The sequence below is a fragment of the Cervus canadensis genome, chromosome 1 (assembly GCF_019320065.1).
Source record: "Cervus canadensis isolate Bull #8, Minnesota chromosome 1, ASM1932006v1, whole genome shotgun sequence".
In the NCBI taxonomy this organism is placed as follows: Eukaryota; Metazoa; Chordata; class Mammalia; order Artiodactyla; family Cervidae; genus Cervus; species Cervus canadensis.
Genome location: NC_057386.1, coordinates 115,628,832 through 115,651,081, shown reverse-complemented (window position 1 = coordinate 115,651,081; position 22,250 = coordinate 115,628,832). Strand labels below are relative to the sequence as shown.

Sequence of the window (22,250 nt, the reverse complement as noted above, 5' to 3'; positions counted from 1 at the left end):
GGTATCTGTGTTTGATCCCTGAGGAGTGTTGAAATATTCCTCCCATTTAGGTCTCTTTACCATTCTTCCTTTTTAATGTCCTTGTTTTGGGTGTCAGATAGTCTTAAAATTGTTTCCATCACTGCACACAATTTAGAAGGGTCAAGAAGAGAAGGCTCATCTGTTGTGCTTACCTGTATTTCTGCTCTTTCTTCCTTCCTGATACACCAAGATTTCTCTTATCATTTCCCTTCTCTTTGAAGAAGTTCCTTTAACTGTTTCAAGAGTAAAAGCCTGCTAGTGACAAATTCTTTTCGTTTTCCTTTGTTTCAGATGTCAAGTATCTTTGGAAGCAGTGATCTTAATTTATTTACTTTTAGTTTGAAAAGTTTGAAATAAATCTTTTTGTACCTATAAAAATAAAATGTGCCTGTCACTCCGTATCACAGACTGGTACCAGTCTGTCACCATTCTTGTTTCTCCTGGTAGGCATTTTCATTTGTTTGTTCAGTAAAAGAAAAGAGCTCTTACTTACATGTCCCTGGCATGTGCTACAGTGTGACACTGAATTACCTTTCAGAATTCTCATAATCTGGTGGTGTATCCCATTTTACAGATGAGAAAATGGAAGCTTAGAAAAGTGAGTGACTTGCCTCAGGTCACACTTTGTGTTTGTTTCATTAGACTGTTTCCTGTATTTCTGGGAGAACCAAGTGTGTTCTCACAGGACCTGTAACAGATTTGAAGGAATGTTAGATTTATTGTGAAAAGTCTCTCAGAAATTTCCTGGTGGTCCAGTGGTTAGGACTCTGCCAGGGGCCCAGGTTCAATCCCTGGTCAGGGAAGTAAGATCACACACGCCGAGTGGTGTGGTCAGAAAGAAAAAAAAAATCTCTTGTATATTTTTCTCCATCTTCCTGAGGGAAATGTTGCCTTGCTGTTTTTGTGTCTCTTCCAGAAAACACATATTTTGTGCTTGTAGCAGGCGTGTGCTTTCACCAGGGGTGACAGAAGCTGAGTTATTTTGATGATCGCATTCTAAATCTCCACCTGTGTTCCTTTTCCTTCCAGCTGTCTATCAATGTCTATGACTACAACTGCCACGTGGACCTGATCCGGTTGCTCCGGCTGGAAGGGGAGCTGACCAAAGTGAGGATGGCGCGCCAGAAGATGAGCGAGATCTTCCCTTTGACCGAAGGTAGCGCTTCCGCAGTCAAGCTGCTTTCATAAACACAGAGAATTGAAGAGTCTTTTTTTCCGTGCTGAAAGTGGGACATGTTCCTTATAAAAAACTCAGAACAGATAAGTGTAGTGGAAAGAAGAAAATCCATCCAGAGTCAGTGACTTTATTTTATCACCTTCTGTGAAGTTGCTCAGTCGTGTCTGACTCTTTACGGCCCCATGGACTGTAGCCTACCAGGCTCCTCGCTCCATGGAATTTTCCAGGCAAGAGTACTGGAGTGGGTTGCCATTTCCTTCTCCAGGGGATCTTCCCAACCCAGGGATCGAACCTGGGTCTCTGCCACTACAGGCAGACGCTTTACCGTCTGAGCCACCAGGGAAGCCCTGTCATCTTCTAGGTTTTTGCTAAACATAGTTGTGGTCATGCAACACTGAGTCACATTTCAAATCTTGATTTCTTTGTCGTAATGTTACAATAAAATATTTGTATGTAATTAGAATTTCCCCGTTCCCTTTCTGTTTCCCATTCTGGTATTTATGTATTTAATCTGTTTTCTCAGAAACAGATAATTGTAACTGTAGTGTAACTAAACTTTCATAAGCAATTTTTAATTTAAATGTTACATACCTTATTTGTTCCACAGTAGTTGGGCATTTAAGTTATTTCTACTTACGTGCTTATTTGAAACATGATTACGCCAAGCATCTTTGTAGTTAAATCTCCATGAATATAGATCTTTTAGGGACAAGTGAGTTAACACAGGTCCTAGATCCAGATCTGTCCCCCTCTCCCTCCCACAAAGCATGACTGCGGAGTGTACAAGCTGAAATCTGATTGCCTTTCAGATGTCTTTCTAGCTGTGTGCCATTAAGCACACTGTATAATCATTCTAAGACTCAGTTTTCTCGGCAGTACGATGGCGATAACAGTAGTTTCTGCCTACGAGGCATCCTGTGTGCAACGCTTAACACGTGCTCTGCGTGTCGTAAATGCTTTGATAGATGCCATTGTTGCCAATGTTACTGTTGCCTGTCTCACAGGAATGTGATAGATACTGAAGGAGAAAGTGTGTAGGTACTTTGCAGAATATAAAGTGCCCCGCGGCTGTAGGGATATGACCTCAGTGATTTGATCTTACTTGGGAACTAAACCTTGTGTGTGCTTAGCGCAGGTGGTAAGAATTGAGTTTCTGTGAGCTGGGCCAGGTTGTATGAGGCAGATGAAACCTTTGTGTGCTCGGGGTGCGGCCCCTGCTCTCAGCCCGCCGCGGGGGCGGGGGCGGGCAGTGACGCAGCCCGCGGTGTCTTGCAGAGCTCTGGCTGGAGTGGCTGCACGATGAGATCAGCATGGCCATGGACGGCCTGGACCGGGAGCACGTGTACGACCTCTTCGAGAGAGCGGTGAAGGATTATATCTGTGAGTTCCCTTCGGGCTGGCCCAGGCGTGTCTGGCAGGCTCCCCTCGCGTCCCTCTTGGCTGCTGGGATCACACTGTGAGGTGCTGCCCCCAGAAGAGTCCTTTGACCAGCAGTGGGAAAGATGGGAGTGCAGTTATTATTATCCTTGTCTGTGGTTTTCAGTTGAGTCTTTTGCTTTCACAATACATGTGGAAGAAACAGTTGAAGGGAGGAGGTGAATATACTCGCCCCCAGCATTTACCTCCTGGGAGAACTTAGCTGATATTTCCAGGTGACTAAAGGTTACCTTTTACATATTGAATGGAATTTCAGAAGCTTTGGGCAGGATGCTTGTTTTCTCCCAATACTAAAAAACTTTAAAAATTTTGAAATTATTATGGATTTATAGGAGTTTGTGAAGATGGTACAGAGAGGTCTTGTGTACTTTCTTGACCCAGTTTCCCCCACTATCTTAGGATTGTAGTATGTGCGCGCTCAGTCACTTCAGTCGTGTCCGACTCTTTGCGACCCTGTGACTGTAGCCCACCAGGCTCCCCTGTCCATGGGATTCTCCAGTCAAGAATACTAGAGTGGGTTGTTATGCCCTCCTCCAGGGGATCTTCCCAACCTGGGTATTGAACCTGCGTCTCCTGCACTGTAGGCAGATTCTTTTCCACTGAGCCACCAGGGAAGCCCCATGACTGTAGTACAAACAACAGGAAATGGACCTTAGTACATACACCGTGTGCGAATAGTTTTGTGATATTTTATTTCACCACTGCCTTGAGCTACAGAATCTTCCATCACCATGGAGATCTGCCTTGTCTGCTGGTCTTAACAGTGGAAGGGAAGTGTGAACGCTTTATCTCTTTAAATCCAGTTTGATGGTATAAGTCTCTAAAATATTTTCTCTGCAGAACTGAGGACTGTATCAGACAGTGCTGTGGACAAAATGTTTTTTTAAAAAATATTTAAAAAACTCCCCATTGTTAATTAAATATCCCTTTTCCCTGTCTAATTGTCCTCACTCCCGCTGTGGGCATTTCCCCTTGTAAGAAGTGTAGACCCCTCGGTAAACCTGACTAACCCTCACTAAGGGAGGATTCTGCTTCAGAGAGCTAGTTCATTTCATTTTGTATTTTGCAGCCCATGTGGCAGCTCTCTACTGGTGAGTGAAAACAGAGCAGCTAACAAACTTTAGCTAAGTTCTTTGAAATAGATTTATTTCATTGAAAAAGCAAGCCTCAGGAAAACATTCAGGAATTCTCACGTTAGCTTGATCTTTTTAGAATTTTTATTTTCCAAGATTAGTGTATAAGCATCAAATTATTTTCAGATCTCTGAAAAGTGACTTAATAGGCAAAATGTGTTTGGTAAAAAAACAATGTATTTATCAAGAGTTTAATTCATTAGTTTTAAAGCTGTAGGAATGAGAATATAGGAGCGAAAGAAACAAGACAGCCAGGTCTCTTTGTTGTGTTTTAGAGATTTAAAATCTTTGGTAATAGAATTGGTACTTTTAATTTTGTTTTGTTTTCATTTCAATCAGAAGGCTTAAAAATGAATCAAGATTTAAAAGTTGGAACAGTCTAGACTTTGCAGTCTTTCTGAAAATTCACTCAGATTTCTAACTGTTTTCATTGAAATCTGTTAAGGGTTCCTTCAATTTTAATAAATCAGCTTTATAACCCGTCATAAGATTACAAATGACCACCTGGCAAGTACTGTTTACATAGTCAGGTCTCACTGATGATACTTTGTAGGAATGTCAGGTAGACTTTCTTCTCAGGCTGCAGTGTTGATAAAGGAAACCTGGGATGCCTGTCAGTGATGCTATTCTCTTTCTCCATGAATGAGCACTTTCTCAGTGGGCTCATTTCTTCTGTTTGTGTCAGAATAAAGGTTTTGACATTCGGGCATTTCCTATCCTGAATATACTTCTCATTTTTAGGTCCTAACATTTGGCTAGAGTACGGCCAGTACTCAGTCGGCGGGATTGGTCAGAAAGGCGGCCTCGAGAAAGTCCGCTCTGTGTTTGAGAGGGCCCTCTCGTCCGTCGGCTTACACATGACCAAGGGACTTGCCATCTGGGAGGCATACCGGGAGTTTGAAAGCGCCATCGTGGAAGCCGCCCGGGTGAGTGTCCAGTGCCTGCCTTCCACAGCCGCTTGCCAGTCTTTGCTAGTGGCCTTGGAAGAACACAGTTAACAAAGCGGTCTTTGCCCATCCCTTAGTGGGTGGGCAGTAAAGTAAATAAAATCATGTATCTTTGTGGAATAGTAGCAATGTCTTCCTTGACTAAAAAGCAGATGACCCTAACAAGCTTTTTGTAGTGTTTAAAAATACTGCTGTTTTAGTTATGACTCCAGGTGAATGTACAAGGATAACCAAGTCACCCCCCAAATTATGTATCAATATGATATACAAATTATATTAGTATAATATATAAATATACGTTATGTTAATATATACATGTTATCTACTAATGTAATATAAAAATACAATTTATGTTAATAAAATATAAATATGTTAATATAAATATAAATTATATATATATAATTTTGAAGGGGTGACTTGGTTATCTTTGTATGCTGTATATATAGAGCGTGTCCCATAGTAATATGAGAGATTTGACCTCATCATAATTGTATTTTTTTAGACTAGACTCTGATTTATAGAATTTTAGAGTCCACTTCCCAGTGTCTCTCCCACTACGTGTGTGACCACACTGTTGGTACACCGTGGAGCCCTGTGTTACTTAGATCATCATGATCTCAAGAGCCCAGGCCCTTCTGGACCGAGTCCCTCTTGAAGAACGTGTGGTGGTGCCTGTCCCCCACCTTCACTGAGGCCCGGGGCAGAGCCTCTGGCTGACACGTGTCAGCCGTGACCCCACGTGGACTCTGGTCCCACGCTGTCCTCAGTCCTCCTGCAGTTTCTGCCTCTGTGCTTTGATTCATGCTCTGCATTCATCCGGGAGTCTGTTTCTGTCTCATTAGTTCCGGAGAGCCTGCAGACATGTCCCCAGTGCCAGCTCCTCCAGGAGTCTTTCCTGACTTCCTCCCTTGATAGCTGCAGACAGCCCTAAAAACCAGCCTGAAGCAAGCCACGATCCTTTGATACTTGAGATGCCTCTGTCCTATCTCATGATAGTCATTGGGGTCCATTTCTTAGATTCCTTCTTGCTTTCCCCATCATCGTCACTTGGTAGAGATAACATTGACATTTGAGCCTCTTAGAACGTTTGGCATAACACTTCATGTATAAGGGGGCCTATGAATTTTTTTTAGTGTGTGAGCTAAAAATGTGCTGAAATATTTTTTGCAGTAGGCAGAACCAAAGTTTGTCATTTACTACGGGTTTGCTTCTTTAGCCCATGGCTGGCTTCCTTTCCCCTTCTGACTGGGAACAAACCTTTGATTCACAGCTGGAGAAAGTCCACAGTCTCTTCCGGCGGCAGCTGGCGATCCCACTCTACGGTAAGAGAAGCTGCCCCGTCAGCAGTCAGCGCTTTGGGGCATGTCACGTGGTTAGGCCTTTCCCAGCATCTCGTGAGGCAAACGTGGCTGGCGTTTGTTTTCTCATTGGACAGTGTCACTGTTGACAAGGCCCTGGGTAAAAATGTATCTTGGATTGTTAATGCTCAGGAGAGTTGGTGAGGGTCAGAGGCGGGACTCCCAGTTTTCCTATGTTAAGACATAGTGCAGGGGTGGGCAGAGACAGGGTCTCTGAAAGGACTAGGGAAACTGACCCCCTGTGTTTTCTGGGGAAACTTCATTGAATAAGAGTTCTGTCATAAGCTATTTCTCTTCAGAAGAAATCTCTATTACAGGGTGGATATTTTATGTGGACTTCTGTGGAGGTGATTTGGCTCATGAGCACAGTTGGTGGGAGTAGCTCTGTCTGAATTTTTGGGGGGTTGGGAAAGATTCTTTTTTGTGTGAACATACTTTGGCAAGCCAAACCACCTCTTTTGAATGCAAGAAGCACTAGGAGGACTTTCCCAAGCGTGGGAGGAGTTCAAGGCCACCGTCTTGTGTGTTCCCTGGATGCGGTTATGCACCACACACCCTCGGAACCTCCGAGCGACTTTACTTGAACCCTTTACTTTACTTGAACAGCTTTACTTCTCTTTTTACTTCCTGGTTTATTTGGGTTTGATTGGACAAATTATAAAGTGGCTCTCCAGGTGAACCCTTGGGTGACAAGCAGAAAAGGCCAGAGCGGAGCTGGCTTGTACATTTCACCTCACATAGCAGTGTGAGATAGTGCAGTGTGGTGAGTGAGCATGAACTTGAGCCAGAAGACTGCCTGGGTTCAGAGCCTCGCTCTGCCCTTGACTGTGGCCAGGTGATGTTACCTTCTGCTTGTGTTTCCTCAACTGCAACGTGGGAATCACGGTAGACCCTCCCTTGCAGAATTGTGAGGATTGAATGAGGTAATGGATGTGAAGTATTAGAACATAGGAAGCAGTAGGTAAGTGTGGTTATAGCCTTGCTGTTAGTTAGTTTCATTTACTCTGGTGGATGGATTAGCTGGTAGGGCTGCCCAGGATGGCGCTTCAAGACAGAGTCTGGGGCCAATTCAGGGCTCAGCAGAAGAGCCCAGGGTTCAGTCAGTAAGAGCCCATGCCACAGATGCGGGAGGGGCCCGGGGCACCTGTCTCAGAGTTTACTCTGTGTTTGAGTTGATGAAACCCAACGGCCAGGCCCACAGGGCTGACTCCATCTCTCAATAGACATGGAAGCAACGTTTGCAGAGTATGAGGAATGGTCCGAAGACCCAATTCCAGAGTCGGTAATTCAGAGCTACAACAAAGCACTGCAGCAGCTGGAGAAATACAAACCCCATGAGGAAGCCCTGGTGAGTGTTGGCCCCTTTTACGTTAAATGTCTCTCTCCCAACTTTTCCCCAGATCGACAGTTGCAAGTAAAACAGGATCTTTGTTTATCATGACATGTGTAGAGTGGATAAATGTGTACATTCAGTTTACATCCTGATAATAAAGTGAACATCCATGTACCCACCACCCAGGTTAAGATATAGCGCATTGCCAGTCCCTTAGAAGTCTCCTCTGTGCCCCTCTCCGATTGCTTCCTCCTCCCTCTCCCGAGAGGTAATCACTTTCCTGACTTTTGTGATCATCATCCCCTTGCTTTTCTTTATAGTTTTACACCCTATGAACGTATCCTTAATGTATTGTTTAGTTTTGCTTGTTTTTGAGCTTTCATACAGTGGAATCAGGCTGTATATTTTCTTTTGTTCAAAATGTCTTTGAGTTTTGCTCATGTTGATTAGTTACAGTCCATTCGTGTTCACTGCTGTAAAGTTGTCTGTGTGTAAACTGTCCCGTTCATAGATAGTTGGGTTGTATCCAGTGTTTTGCTAGGAGGAGGAGAATTGTTCTGATGATTCTCAGACGTACCTCTTGGTACACGTGAAAAAGAGTTTCTTTAGGCACATATGTAGGAATTGCTGAGGTACATGTATATCACAGTGGGAGGAAGTGCTGGGTCCTGAGGCGGAGCTGAACTGTTTCCAGGCTGTCAGTCGCTGCTTCTGCCGGCAGTATCTTACATTCTCATTGCCCTGCCAGCGGGGATATTGACATACTTACATTTTAGCCAGTCTCATGGATTTGAAAGTACAGTTTTAATTTGCATTTCCCTTTCATTACTAATGAAGTTGGCTGTCTTTTCACACCTCAGATTTTTCTTTTTTTAAAAAAAAATCTTTGCAGTAGCTGTTAGGATCTTTGGCTCGTTTTTCTTTTGGTTTGTCAGGTTTTTTCTCACTGGTGTCTGGGTGTCCTGGGTCTCAGTTCATGCTTCTGGTTGCATGTGTTGCAGTTTCTCCCTCCCAAGCCGGTGGCTTGTCGTTGCCATTTTTCCCCAGTGGCATGTTTTGAGGACTGGTTCTTTTTTTTCCCCAGTAATTTTCCTTATTTTTGGCTGTGCTGGGTCTTTGTTGCTGCGTGGGCTCTTCTCTGCTTGCGGGGAGTGGGGCTGCCCTTCCGTTGTGGTGCGGTGGCTTCTCGTCGCGGAGCGCGGGCGCTCGGCACGTGGGCTCGGTGGCTGTGGCTCCGGGCTCCAGAGCGCAGGCTCCATAGTGTCGCACAGGCTTAGTTGCTCCTGGGCCTGTGGGATCTTCCTGGACCAGGGATCCAGCCCACATCTCCTGCGTTGGCAGGAGGATTCTTGACCACTGAGCCACCAGGGAAGCCCAATGAACGGTTCTTAATTTTAATGTAATTGGATTTATCATTCTTTCCCTAGGATTTGTGCTTAAGAATTCTCTCTGTACTCTGGGGTCAGTAATCAATCGACTTAGCTCTGTTTTTCTTCTGAAAATTTATAATTTTGTTGTTTGTTTTTCAGCTTTCATCGGGAATGGATCTTTGGGCTGGTCTGAGGCGGGGGCTAACTTTGTTTTTCATGTAGAGAAACAGTTGCTCAGTGCTGACTTTGATAATTCTCCCCGCCCCTCGCTCATGTTGCCCCATGCCTGTCAGGGATTAGGTGTCCATTTCTGTATGGCTCTATTTCTGGACTCTGTTCCACCCCACTGGTTTGTGTTACACTGTTGTAATGATGTGGTGGTTTTATAATTAAGTTTTGATCTTCGGTAGCATGAGCCCCATCCATGCTGTTCCTCTTCAAGAGGGCCTTGACCTTCTTTAGCTGTTAATGCTTCTGTTAAGAATGAGGATCAGTTTTTCAAGTTCTACTTAATATTATTGTTACTTTTTTTTTTTTAATTTGTCCACACTATGCGGCATGTAGGATCTTAGTTCCCTGACCAGGGATGGAACTTGGACCCTTGGCAGTGAGAGCGTAGAGTCCTAACCATTGGAATGCCAGGGGATTCCTTTGAATTTTTGATCGGAATTGCATTGAATCTGTCGATCAATTTGGGGCAGAATTTGCATCTTTTAAATATTGAATCTTCCAATCTATGAACATGGTATGTTGTTGTTTAGTCACTCAGTCGTGTCTGACTCTTTGTGACCCCATGGACTGCAGCATGCTAGGCTTCCCTGTCCTTCACTATCCCCTGGGGTTTGCATAGACTTATGTCCATTGAGTTGATGGTGCCATCCAACCATCTCATCCTCTGTTGCCTGCTTCTCCTCCTGCCTTCAGTCTTTCCCAGCATCAGGATTGTTTCCAATGAGTCGGTTCTTCGCATCAGGTGGCCAAAGTATTGGAGCTTCAGCATCAGTCCTTCCATTGAATATTCAAGGTTGATTTCTTTTAGGATAGACTGGTTTGATCTCCTTGCTGTCCAAGGGTTCTCCAGCACCACAGTTTGAAAGCGTCAATTCTTTGGTGCTCAGCCTTCTTTCTGGTAAAACTCTCACATCTGTTTATAGCTACTGGAAAAACCATAGCTTTGACTATAAGGACCTTTGTTAGCAAAGTGATATCTCTGCTTTTTAATATGCTGTCTAGGTTTGTCGTAGCTTTTCTTTCAAGGGGCAAATGTCTTTTAATTTCATGGCTGTAGTCACCATTTGCAGTGATTTTGGCACCCAAGAAAATAAAGTCTGTCACTGTTTCCATTGTTTCTCCATCTATTTGCCATGAAGTGATGGGACTGGATGCCATGATCTTAGTTTTTTGAATGTTGAGTTTTAAGCCAGCCTTTTCACTCTCCTTTTCACCTTCGTTAAGGCTCTTTAGTTCCTCTTAGCTTTCTGCCTTTAGGGTGGTGTTATCTGCATATCTGAGGTAACTGATAGTTCTTCCGGCAGTCTTGACTCCAGCTTGCGATTTCTCTAGTCCAGCATTCTGCATGATGTACTCTGCATATACGTTAAATAAACAAGGTGACAATATACAACCTTGATGTACTCCTTTCCCAATTTTGAACCAGTTTGTTGTTCTATGTCTGGTTCTGACTGTTGCTTCTTGACCTGCATCCAGGTTTCTCAGGAGGCAGGTAAGGTGGTCTGATATTCCCATCTCTTGAAGAATTTTCCACAGTTTGTTGTGGTTCACACAGTCAAAGGCTTTAGCATAGTCAATGAAACAGAAGTAGATGTTTTTCTGGAATTCTCTTGTTTTTTCTATGATACAGCAGATGTTGGCAGTTTGATCTCTGGCTCCTCTGCCTTTTCTAAATCCAGCTTGAACATCTGGGAGTTCACAGTTCACGTTCTACTGAAGCCTCGCTTGAAGGATTTTTAGCATTACCTTGCTAGCATGTGAAATGAGTGCAGTTGTGTGGTAGTTGGAACATTCTTTGGCATTGCTCTTCTTTGGGATTGAAATGAAAACTGACCTTTTCCAGTCCCGTGGCCACTGCTGAGCTTTCCAGATATGTTGGGCGTATTGAGTGCAGCACTTAAACAGCATCATCTTTTAGGAGTTTAAGTAGCTCAGCTGGAATTCCATCACTTCCACTAGGTTTGTTTGTAGTAATACTTCCTAAGGCCTGCTTGACTTCACACGCTAGGATATCTGGCTCTAGGCGAGTGATCATACCATTGTGGTTATCTGGGTCATGAAGACCTTTTTGTACAGTTCTTGCCACCTCTTCTTAATATCATTTGCTTCTGTCCGGTCCATACAGTTTTTTGTTGTGCCCATCTTTGCATGAAATGTTCCTTTGGTATCTGATTTTCTTGAAGAGATCTCTACTCTTTTCCTTCTTTTGTTTTCCTCTCTTTCTTTGCATTGTTCACTTAGGAAGGCTTTCTTCTCTCCTTGCTGTTCTTTGGAACTCTGCATTCAGATGGATTTATCTTTCCTTTTCTCCTTTGCCTTTTGCTTCTCTTCTTTTTTCTGCTATTTGTAAGACCTCTTCAGAGAACCATTTTGCCTTTCTTTTTCTTGGGGATGGTTTTGATCACTGCCTCCTGTACAATTTTACGAACCTCTGTCCATAGTTCTTCAGGCAATCTGTCTATCAGATCTGATCCCTTGAACCTATTTGTCACTTCTTGTGGATAGAGGTTTGATTTAGGTTATACCTGAATGGCCTAGTGGTTTTTCCTACTTTCTTCAATTTAAGTCTGAATTTGGCAATAAGGAGCTCATGGTCTGAGCCAAAGTCACCTCCAGGTCTTGTTTTTGCTGACTCTATGGAGCTTCTCCATCTTCAGCTGCAAAGAATATAATCAATCTGATTTCGGTATTGACCACTTGGTGAATTTCATGTGTATAGAATCATCTCTTGTGTTGTTGGAAGAGTGTTTGCTATGACTGGTGCATTCTCTTGGCAAAACTCTGTTAACCTTTGCCTTGCTTCATTGTACTTCAAGGCCAAACTTGCCTGTTACTCCAGGTGTCTCTTGACTTCTTTTGCATCCCAGTCCCCTGTGATGAAAAGGCCATCTTTTTTTGGTGTTAGTTCATGAACAATGTATAGGCCTCTGCTGTTTAGGTCTTATCTTTCTGTGAGGTCTTATAAATTTACCCAGTGCCTTGAACACATTTTTAGATGTAATTTCTAAATGTTTTTGATACTGTTGTAAGCAATATCTTTTTTAAAGATTTTCTGTTCTAGCTGTCTGTTCCTGGTATATAAAATGAAATTTTTTAGTGATATTTTAATCAAACTTGTTCAATCCTTATTAATACTGGTAATGTATAGATTTGGGGGAATTTTCTGTGTTGACAATAATACACACACAGTATTATTTATAAATGGCCTTTATTCCCTTTTCTTGGTCTTAGAATATTTATTTCATTTACGACTCCTCAGACTTATGCTTTTGTTTTCTCGTGTCTTAACTTTTAGTTGACCCACAAGTCACTGTTAATGCTGCGTTTTGCAGCACCTGTGTGGTTACATTTACTGCATACATTTCCCACTTTCTTTGCTTCCTCTTACCACATCCTAGATCTTTTACTTGGAGTCACTTTTCCTTTGCTTCAAGTCCACCCTTTAGTGACATGTGCTTGGATATTTGCTTGTAACACATTTTCTGTTTTTATTTAAGAGGTCTTTGTTCTCCTTGAGAGTTAATTTCTCAGGATATAGAATTCTAGGCTGACAGTTCTGTTCTCTGAGCAGTTAAATACATCTTTCTGGCTTCTGTTGTGCTGCTGAGAAGTCAACTGTCTTAACTCTTGCTTCTTGAAAGGAAATTCTTGTTTGTTCTCTGGCCAGTTTTAAGATGTCATTGTCTTTTGTTTGTTTTTGTTTTATTTCTCTCTTTTTTGGCTGCACATGTAGGATTCTGGTTCCCTGACCAGGGATCAAACCCTCTTTCCCTGCATTTGAAGAGCAGTGTCCTAACCGCTGAACCACCAGTCAAGTCCCAGGATGTCATTGGTTTGGTTTGATGTCTGGCAGTTTGGTTACAGTAGGGCCAGGTGTGTGGATTTCTTTGTATTTATCCTGCTTACGGTTTGTTGGATTTCTTGGCTCTGTTTTTGGTATCTTTAATGGGCTGGTGAGTGAGAACACAGCTTTTAGCTCTGGGCTAGGACTTTACTCCTGTGACTTGGTTTCCTCAAATGTCAGATGGGATTGAAATGATAATTGCCTCCTGGGATTGTTGTAAAGATCAAATTCTTAATATTATCTCTTCAACTGGCAAAAGCTAGCCTTCTCTTAGCTTAACCACCTTCATTTAGATTTCGTTTGTGGTCTTTCTTGTTTCTTTCCCAGTTGGTTGATTTGCAAGGTTTTTTTTTCCTTTAGTATTTAATCTAGTATTTTCTGCCGTCTTCATTGGCACAGTGTGTCTGGGACTGATTTTGTCGTTATCTAGTAGGAACTGAGCCTCTCCATCTTCTTTCTAAAAGCAGAGCATGTGTGCTCTCTTGCTGGCCTGAATGAGCACTCTCTTTTTCACATGTGAACGATTGGTATTTAGTTGTATTTCACAGGGGGCTTCTCTGGTGGCTCAGATAGTAAAGAATCTTCCTGCAATGCAGGAGACCTGGGTTCGATCCCTGGGTCAGGAAGATCCCCAGGAGAAGGGATTGGCAACCCATTTTAGTATTCTTGCCTGGAGAATTCCATGGACAGAGGAGCCTGGTAGGCTACAGTCCATGGAGTTTGCAAAGAGTTGGACCTAAGTGAGCGACTAACACACCACCACTATATTTCACAAAGCCTCATTCATGAAATCCTTGGCCAGTTGTTTTGTTTTGACCATCAGCAGAGAGTGGCTGAGGAGAGAATAAAGTGAATAAGAGGATTTTGTCTAAAAATGTCTTTGGATCAGTACACAGTGATCATATATAGCCTCTTCTGTCTCCTGCGTGTACCTGTACTCTGGCAGGAGCTGATACTTGGAATGACAAATGTGAAATGACACAGGGCCCCAAGTCACTCTGGTGTGGTTGCATTCACCCCACTCAGTAGGCCAAGAAAGTGCTCTCTGTTTCAGAAGATGGCTAGCAGTGGTCATTGGCCAGGTGTCTCTTTCATGCAGTTCCTGGTTGATGGGTGGTTTCAATTCTCTGTGATCTAGGAATGGATTTAGAAGAGGAATTATGGAGCCTCTGTAACTCTTGCCATGAGGTGGCACTTTGGACTCATTCTCTCCGTCAGACTTGTAGATCCGATGTGCAGAGGCTCTGAGAGTGGGGACCGGTGATCCTTATCTTGCTGTGGCCATTCTCGCCACGGTTTACTAGGGACATTGTGTGCCCTCCGATGGTGTCGTGTAGCCCATTGCAACTTCACTGCCATTCTCTTTTGCCCCAGCTGCAAGCTGAAGCGCCCAGGCTGGCCGAGTATCAAGCATACATCGATTTTGAGATGAAAATTGGCGACCCCGCCCGCATTCAGTTGATCTTTGAGCGCGCCCTGGTTGAGAACTGCCTTGTTCCAGACTTATGGATCCGTTACAGTCAGTACCTAGTAAGATAACCTACCTGTTCTAATCTCACTTTATTTTTACCAATTTAGGTTCTATTTAAAATCAGAAAGAGTGCCAGGAGTTGGCGGTGTGCTGCTCCTCTCTGCTTGATTCACTAAGGAAGTCTTCTCATGTTTTATTTTAAACTGATCACTAACTGTGAAAAAAATTTGGCATAGTCTTACTATCAAGGACTTTATGACAGATTGATTTTTTTTTAACATGTTATTATGGAAAAATTAAATACATAAATATAGAGAGATTAGTAAAATGAAATGACAAGTACCCATCACCCAGCTTCAACACTTAACTAATGGCACTAGTCTAGTTTGATCTATAATCTTAACTAGTTTTATCTGTTTCCTTACCTATTCCCCCCTTCCCTGTTATTCTGAAGCAAATCCAGAGATCCCATTTTGACGGTAACCGTTTCAGTACACGTGCATACGAGGTTTGAATCAGGATCTCGGCTAAGTCCATACGTTAGGATTGGCTGATGTCTCTTAAAGCTCTTTGATCTGTAGGTTTTCCTCTACCTCTCTCTTCTCCCCTCAAACCCTTGGCGATTTCTTTGTTGAAGACATCAGTCATCTTAAGGAAATTTTTTTTGTTGGTTGGCTTTGCTGAGAATGTCTCTTGAATGGTGACGTCTTAATGAAAATTTCTCTCCTGACCCTGGCATTCTTTATCATAGGATCGGCAGCTGAAAGTAAAGGATTTGGTTTTGTCTGTACACAGTCGCGCTGTTAGAAACTGCCCGTGGACGGTTGCCCTGTGGAGTCGATACCTCCTGGCCATGGAAAGACATGGAGTTGAACACCGAGTGATTTCGGGTGCGGATTGTTTTTGTGGGAAGATGTCTAAGCTTTTTGTCCCAAGTCAGGAACATTGGGCTGTGACAGAGTCATTAAATCAGCCTTCCCCAGGGGTCATTTTGGAATATTTGGTGTTAGTGACAAAAGGGGCTCTAAGTGAGAGAGAAACTAGTTGTAGTTTTGACCTCCTAAAACCTCTCTGTGCTTCACTGGTCATGGTGTCTCTGGAGTCGTGGTCTTTCCCTCCCCTCGGTTGACCTGGAGCACTTTAGTGCAGGCGCCTGTGGGGCTTGCCCTTTCCAGAAAGAACAAGTTTGTGCACCGCTGTGGTAGCCCTTCTTTTGAATATTTCTCTAGCTCATTTCACTTGGTTGCATCCCATTATTACTGTTAGCCATATAGTGTTTTATAAGAGGTTTTTATAATGCTCTCGATAATTTTATATTAGCTTCTTTTTGAATTGATAACAAATCCTGGCTTTTTCTTCAACTCTAGTGACCTTTGAGAAAGCTCTCAGCGCTGGCTTCATTCAGGCCACCGACTATGTGGAGATCTGGCAGGCATACCTTGATTACCTGAGGAGAAGGGTTGACTTCAAACAAGGTACTGAAGTTCCCGTGTTTCCTGTCAGAACTGAACGGTTCCTTAGCGTGTCCTTTGCTGGGATGGGGCAGTGGCCCAAATACCTCACGATGGGGCAAGCGATGTAGACCGGCCGCTGGTAGGAATTGTAGCTGTTTCAGTCTGTAGTGAGCCCCGCCATGGGCCCTAGAGGGAGAGAGTAATGGTCCTTGCCTTTCACGCTGGCTCCCGCCAACCTCTTCAGTCTCATTTCTCCCTTCTCTGCCTTCTGTGGGTCCTGAATAGTTCTTTACGTGGGACTGCTGTGTTCCCTCTGAGTTGTTGAACCTCCACCTCCATGGGATCCCCTGCCTTCCTCCCTCCCCAAAAAATAAATAAAGAGCAACCAGAGCACCGCCATGCTCCTACCCCCGCCGCACTGGTGCTTGCTTACGCCTGCAGGTGGATTTTGGCTGTTCTGCTGGTTTGGGGAGCACCCCTCCGCTGTGGCCCCACCTGGCCCCCTGACCCCTCTGTCCTTGGCCTGTCGGTGATGGGCTCTGTCCTGGGTCTGCCTCCCCTCCTGTGTGTGATCAGGGCAGGAACTGGCGGTGTTATATTCAGCGTCCCCAGTGAGAGCCCCGGGGTTGTCAGTGTGGGATTGCACAGAACTTAGAAGACATGGTATGTGGTGTCCAAGAGTCGAACCTGCTCTGCGCTTTCTCACAGACTCGAGTAAAGAGCTGGAGGAGCTGCGGTCCGCGTTCGCCCGCGCCCTGGAATACCTGAAGCAGGAGGTGGAGGAGCGTAAGTGTGCCCTCCTGCCCCGCCTGCTTGTGCTTCCTCTTCTGGTCCTGGGGCCTTTTCAGTCAAAGGTGGTTTGCCTCTCTGCTATCTCTTTGCTTTTAATATTCATTCATTTGCCTGTGTCAGATCTTAGTTGCAACACGATGTGTTGCTTGACGTGTGGAGTCCACAACAGACTCTAGTTGTGGACCTCGGGCTTAGATGCCCTGAAGCATGTGGGATCTTAGTTCTCCGACCAGGGATCGAACCCATGTGCCCTGCATTGCAAGATGGAGTCATAACCACTGGACCAGCAGGGAAGTCCCTCAGTTACTTTCTAATTTTGTCTACTACTCTTCTTCAAGGTTTCAATGAAAGTGGAGATCCAAGCTGCCTGATCATGCAGAACTGGGCTCGGATTGAGGTAAATGTTTTTTAACAGACCTGTCAGTTTCACCCACCTTTGCGGGACCTTTGTCTGATAGCGTGGCTGAAGCTGAGTCGGGGTCCCAGATGACCACCTAGGCTCTGTGGGGATCGCGTTGTTTACCTCACTCGCCGCATTTGTTGGTATCTGGGGGCATCCGAGCTCCCAGCCACGTTACGCAGCAGTTGTCTGCATGCCGGGTGCTCACTCACGTGTTCCTTCTCTGCCGCCCCGGGCCCCAGTGATGAGCGTGTTTTAGGCGTGAGCAGTTTGCCAGGCCTTCCACTGTGGGCTGCGGATGAGATAGACTCTGTCCCTGTGCTAGAAAGCCTTGAAACTAATGTGGAAGACAGACGATGTCACAGGTGGTTAGTGGATATGATGAGTTGGATGTTATTGCTGGATCGTGGACCCTGCCCCTGTGTTCTCTTCTCTGAGGGGAGTCCAGTGTCAGGGTGTGGGTGGATGGGATGGTTGTGCTGCAGCCTTGTTAAGGATGCAGCAGCCGAGGTGCAGAGGCTGAGGGCAGTGTTGGCTCCTGGTGGTCTGTCCCTGCCTTGGCCTTCGGATGACACACTTCGAGTTAAGGCTTGATAAAAATAAAAGCAGATGCCCGGCCAGCACTGTCCTCAGTGCCCCCGTGCTCGCCCGTGTGGCTCTCGAGGTTAACGTGGGCAGGCAGCCTGAGGCTTGACGCTGCAGAAAGGCCGAGGTGCTTGGGCCGGGCTGTTTGCATGGGCCGGGGCAGGGGGCGCCTGGCAAGGTCTGAGGAGCTGAGTAGCACGGATAGTTCTGGGGTGGGAGGTTTTCAGCACGGTGTCTGAAGTATGTTTTGTCACGGGTGTTGACACCGTCAGGCCCGAGTCCTCTCCTAACTCGGTCTGGTCATGCCTTCAGGCTCGACTCTGCAACAACATGCAGAAAGCGCGGGAGCTCTGGGACAGCATCATGACCAGAGGGAACGCCAAGTTCGCCAACATGTGGCTCGAGTATTACAACCTGGAGAGGTAACGGGCCCGGGGTGAGGGGAGGCGCTCGTCAGGTGTGACCGGCCTCAGCCCCGCCCGCACAGCTCAGGCTGCTGCCCACGGCTCACGGGGCGCTGCTCCCTTTCTGGCCCTGTCTCTAGTGCCTGGGCTGATTGGCCGGGGCCTAGAGAACCGCACGTGATGCTCTGTGCCTGGCTCTTCTTACGGCCATGTGTTACTTGCCGCTTATTTTGGCTTGTTTTGATTTTGGGACATGAATATTTTATTTGACTTCTTGGGGAGCTGTGTTCTTTTTTTATGTTCGCTTTGTCTATAATAGTTAAGAATACTGAAAAACAGGAAAAAACCCCCAAATTTTCTGCAGCGACAGACCCACGTAAAACCGTGGTTAGCTAATGGTTTGGGTGTGTTCTTTGAGACTTTCCTGTGCTTAGATTTTTAAGAAATGGTGATGCAATTACAGTATACATATTCTAAGTCTCTAAAATTATTTTAAATGATATTTATAACATGAGGGAAGATAAAAAGAATGATCAGCTTTTTAATTCAGTATATCTTGGATGGTGGTTGTGTTCAGTTGCCAAGTGTTCAGTTGTCCCACTCTTCGAGACCTCATGGACTGTAGCATGCTAGGCTTCCCTGTCCATCACGATCTCCTGCAGTTTGTCCAAGTTCATGTCTATTGAATCGGTGATGCCATCTAACCATCTCATTCTCTGTTGCCCCCTTCTCCTTCTTCTTTCAGTCTTTACTGGCATCAGGGGCTTTTCCAGTGAATCAGCTGTTTGCATCAGGTACTCAAAGTATTGGAGCTTCAGCTTCAACATCAGTCCTTCCAAAAAGGGTTCAGTGTTGACATCTTTTAAGTTTGACTGGTTTGATCTCCTTGCTTTCCAAGGGACTTTCAAGAGTCTTCTCCAGCACCACAGTTCAAAAGCATCAATTTTTCGGTGCTCTGTCTTCTTTATTGTCCAGCTCTCACATCCATACATGATTATGAAAAGACCATAGTCTTGACTATTTTTAATTTTGTCAGCAAAATGATGTGTTCGCTTTGTAACACAGTCTAGGTTTGTCATACCTTTCCTGCCAAGAAGCAGTTGCTTCTAATTTGATGGCTGTAGTCACCATCTGCAGTGATTTTTTAGAGCCCAAGAAGAGGAAATCTGTCACTGCTTCCCTTCCGCGCCCACCCTCCCCCCCCAACCCCGTTTGCTATGAAGTGTTGGGACCAGATGCCAAGACCTTAGTTTTTTTAATAGTTGAGTTTCAAGCCGACCTTTTCACTCTGCTTCTTCACCCTTATCAAGAGGATCTTTAGTTCTTCCTCTTCGCTTTCAGCCATTAGAATGGTGTCATCTGCATCTGAGGTTGTTGATATTTCTCCCAGCGATCTTGATTCCAGCTTGTAACTCAGTCCGGCCTGGCATCTCTCATGATGTGCTCTGTGTATAAATTAGACAAACAGGGTGACAGTAAACTCTCTTGTACTCCTTTCTCAATCCTGAACCAGTCAGTTGTTCCATGAAAGTGAAAGGAAAGTGAAGTTGCTCAGTCGTGTCCGACTCTTTGCGACCCCGTGGACTGTAGCCTACCAGGTTTGTCCGTCCATGGGATTCTCCAGGCAAGAATACTGGAGTGGGTTGCCATTTCCTTCTCCAGGGGATCTTCCCGACCCAGGGATCGAACCCGGGTCTCCTGCATTGCAGACAGATGCTTTACCCTCTGAGCCACCAGGGTTCTCAATTCTAACTGTTTCTTCTTGACCTATATACAGGTTTCTCAGGAGACAGGTGAGATGGTTTGGTATTCCCATCTCTTTAAGAGCTTTCCATAGTTTGTTATGATCCACAAGTCAAAGGCTTTAGCATAATCAGTGAAACAGAGGTAGATGTTTTTCTGGAATTCCCTTGCTTTCTCTGTGATCTAGTCAGTGTTGACAATTTGATCTCTGGTTCCTCTGCTTTTTCTAAACCCAGCTTAAACATCTGAAAGTTCTCAGTTCACATAATGCTGAAGCCTGGCTTGGAGGATTTTGAGCGTAACCTTACTGGCATGGGAAGTGAGTACAATTGTCCCTATGGTTTGAACATTCTTTAGTACTTGCCCTGTTGGGAATTGGGATGAGGGTTGACCTTTTCCAGTCCTGAGGCCACTGCTGGGTATTCCAAATTTGCTAACATATTGAGTGCAGCTAATGGAGTCATCTCTTAGGATTCTAAATAGCTCTTCTGGAATTCCATCACCTCCTCTAGCTTTATTGACAGCAGCGCTTACCAAGGCCCACTTTACTTCACACTCCGGAATGTCTGGCTCTGAGTGAGACTGTACCATTGTGGTTATCTGGGTCATTAAGATCTTTTTTGTACAGTTCTTCTGTGTATTCTTTCCATCTCTTCTTCATCACTTCTGCTATTAGGTCTTTATCATTTCTGTCCTTTATTGTGCCCATCTTGGGATGAAATGGTCTTTTGATAGTTCCAATTTTATTGAAGAGATCTCTAGTCTTACCCTTTCTACTTTCCTCTTTTTCTTTGCATTGTTCTTTCAAGAAGACCTTCTTGTCTCTCCTTGCTATTCCCTGAAGTTCTGCATTTAGTTGGGTGTACATTTCCCTTTCTCCCTTGCTTTTCACTTCTCTTCTTTCCTTGGCTACTTGTAAAGCCTCCTCAGACAACCGCTTTGCCTTCTTGCATTTCTTTTTCTTTGGGATGGTTTTATTCTCTGCCTCTGTACAGTATTATGGAACTTTGTCCATAGTTCTTCAGGCAGTCTGTTTACTAGATCTAATTCCTTGAATCTATTCATCACCTCCACTGTATTTTCATTTGTGTTTTATTGTTTAGTTGCTCAGTCGTGTCCAACTCTTTGTGACCCCCATGGACTGTAGCCCACCAGGCTCCTCTGTCCATGGGGATTCTCCAGGCAAGAATACTGGAGTGGGTTACCATGCCCTTCTCCAGGGGATCTTTCCAACCCAGGGATTGAACCCAGGTATCCGGCATTGCAGGTGGATTCTTTACCAGCTCAGCTATCAGGGGAGCTCAAGGGATTCATAGGGAATTTGATTTAAGTCATACCTTACTGGCCTAGTGGTTTCCCCTGCTTTCTTTAGTTTAAGTCTGAATTTTTCTATGAGGAGTCTGATGATTTGAGTCACAGTCAGCTCTAAGACTTGTCTTTGCTGACTATGTACAGCTTTTAACATCTTTGGCTACAAAGAATGTAATCAGTCTCGTCTCAGTATCGACCATTTGGTGATGTCCATGTGTAAAGTCATGTCTTGTGTTGCTGAAAAAGGGTGTTTGCTATGACCAATGTGTTTTCTTGGTGGATTTCTGTTAACCTTTGCCCTACTTCATTTTGTACGCCAAGGCCAAACTTGCCTATTACTCCAGGTATCTCTTGACTTCTTACTTTTTGCATTCCAATCCCTTATGATGAGTAGGTCATCTTTTTTTGGTGTTAGTTCTAGGATGTCTTCCAGGTCTTCATAGAACTGATCATCTTCAGCTTCCTCGGCATTGGTGGTTCAGACACAGACTTGGATTGCTGAGATGTTGAACGGTTTGCCTTAGAAACAAACCGAGATCTGTCGTTTTTAAGGTTGTGTCCAAGTATGGCATTTCAGACACTTTTTGATTGTGAGAGCTACTCCATTTCTTCTATGTGTTCTTGCCCACAGTAGTAGATACAACGGTCATCCGAGTTAAATTCACTCGTTTCCATCCATTTCAGTTCAAGATGTCGATGTTTACTCTTGCCATCTCCAGTTTACCTTGTGCATGGACCTAACTTTCCAGGTTCCCATGCAGTATTGTTCTTTACAGCATCAGATTTTACTTTCATCACTGGACACATCCACAACTGAGCGTTGTTTCCACTTTGGTCCAGCTGCTTCATTCTTTCTGGAGCTGTTAGTAGTTGACCTCCACTCTTCCCCAGTAGCATGTTGCACACCTTCAGACTTGGGGGACTCATCTTTCCATGTCATATCTTTTTTCCTTTTATACAGTTCATGGGGTTCTCATGGCAGGTGTACTGGGGTGGTTTGCCATTCCCTCCTCCAGTGCATCACGTTTTGTCAGAACTCTCCACTATGATCCGTCCGTCTTGGGTGGTCCTACATATTATGGCTCGTAGCTTCATTGAGTTACACAAGCCCTTTGCCATGAGAATGCAGGTAATCCATGAAGGGGTATCTTGGGCATTACGTGTCAATAAACATATTTTTTTTCTGTTTTGAATATTTTGCCTCCCCCACCTTATTTAAAAAAATAATATGTGCTCTAG

General features: G+C 44.5%; 1 protein-coding gene across 2 annotated transcripts in view; it reads left to right on the top strand.

The window, feature by feature from the left end:
* The window catches only part of SART3 (spliceosome associated factor 3, U4/U6 recycling protein), a 39,418-nt gene that overhangs the window by 8,278 nt on the left and 8,890 nt on the right, over nt 1-22,250 (top strand). Inside the window, exons 2-12 of one of the 2 annotated variants that reach the window (XM_043438281.1) lie at nt 1,051-1,177; nt 2,474-2,578; nt 4,510-4,694; nt 5,986-6,037; nt 7,297-7,421; nt 14,226-14,381; nt 15,074-15,212; nt 15,690-15,797; nt 16,485-16,562; nt 16,907-16,965; nt 17,866-17,975. In XM_043438281.1, coding sequence (XP_043294216.1) covers nt 1,051-1,177; nt 2,474-2,578; nt 4,510-4,694; nt 5,986-6,037; nt 7,297-7,421; nt 14,226-14,381; nt 15,074-15,212; nt 15,690-15,797; nt 16,485-16,562; nt 16,907-16,965; nt 17,866-17,975 — 1,244 coding nt within the window. Of the gene's footprint in view, nt 1-1,050; nt 1,178-2,473; nt 2,579-4,509; nt 4,695-5,931; nt 6,038-7,296; nt 7,422-14,225; nt 14,382-15,073; nt 15,213-15,689; nt 15,798-16,484; nt 16,563-16,906; nt 16,966-17,865; nt 17,976-22,250 lie in introns of both variants that reach the window. The other variant, XM_043438271.1, reaches the window with a different exon arrangement.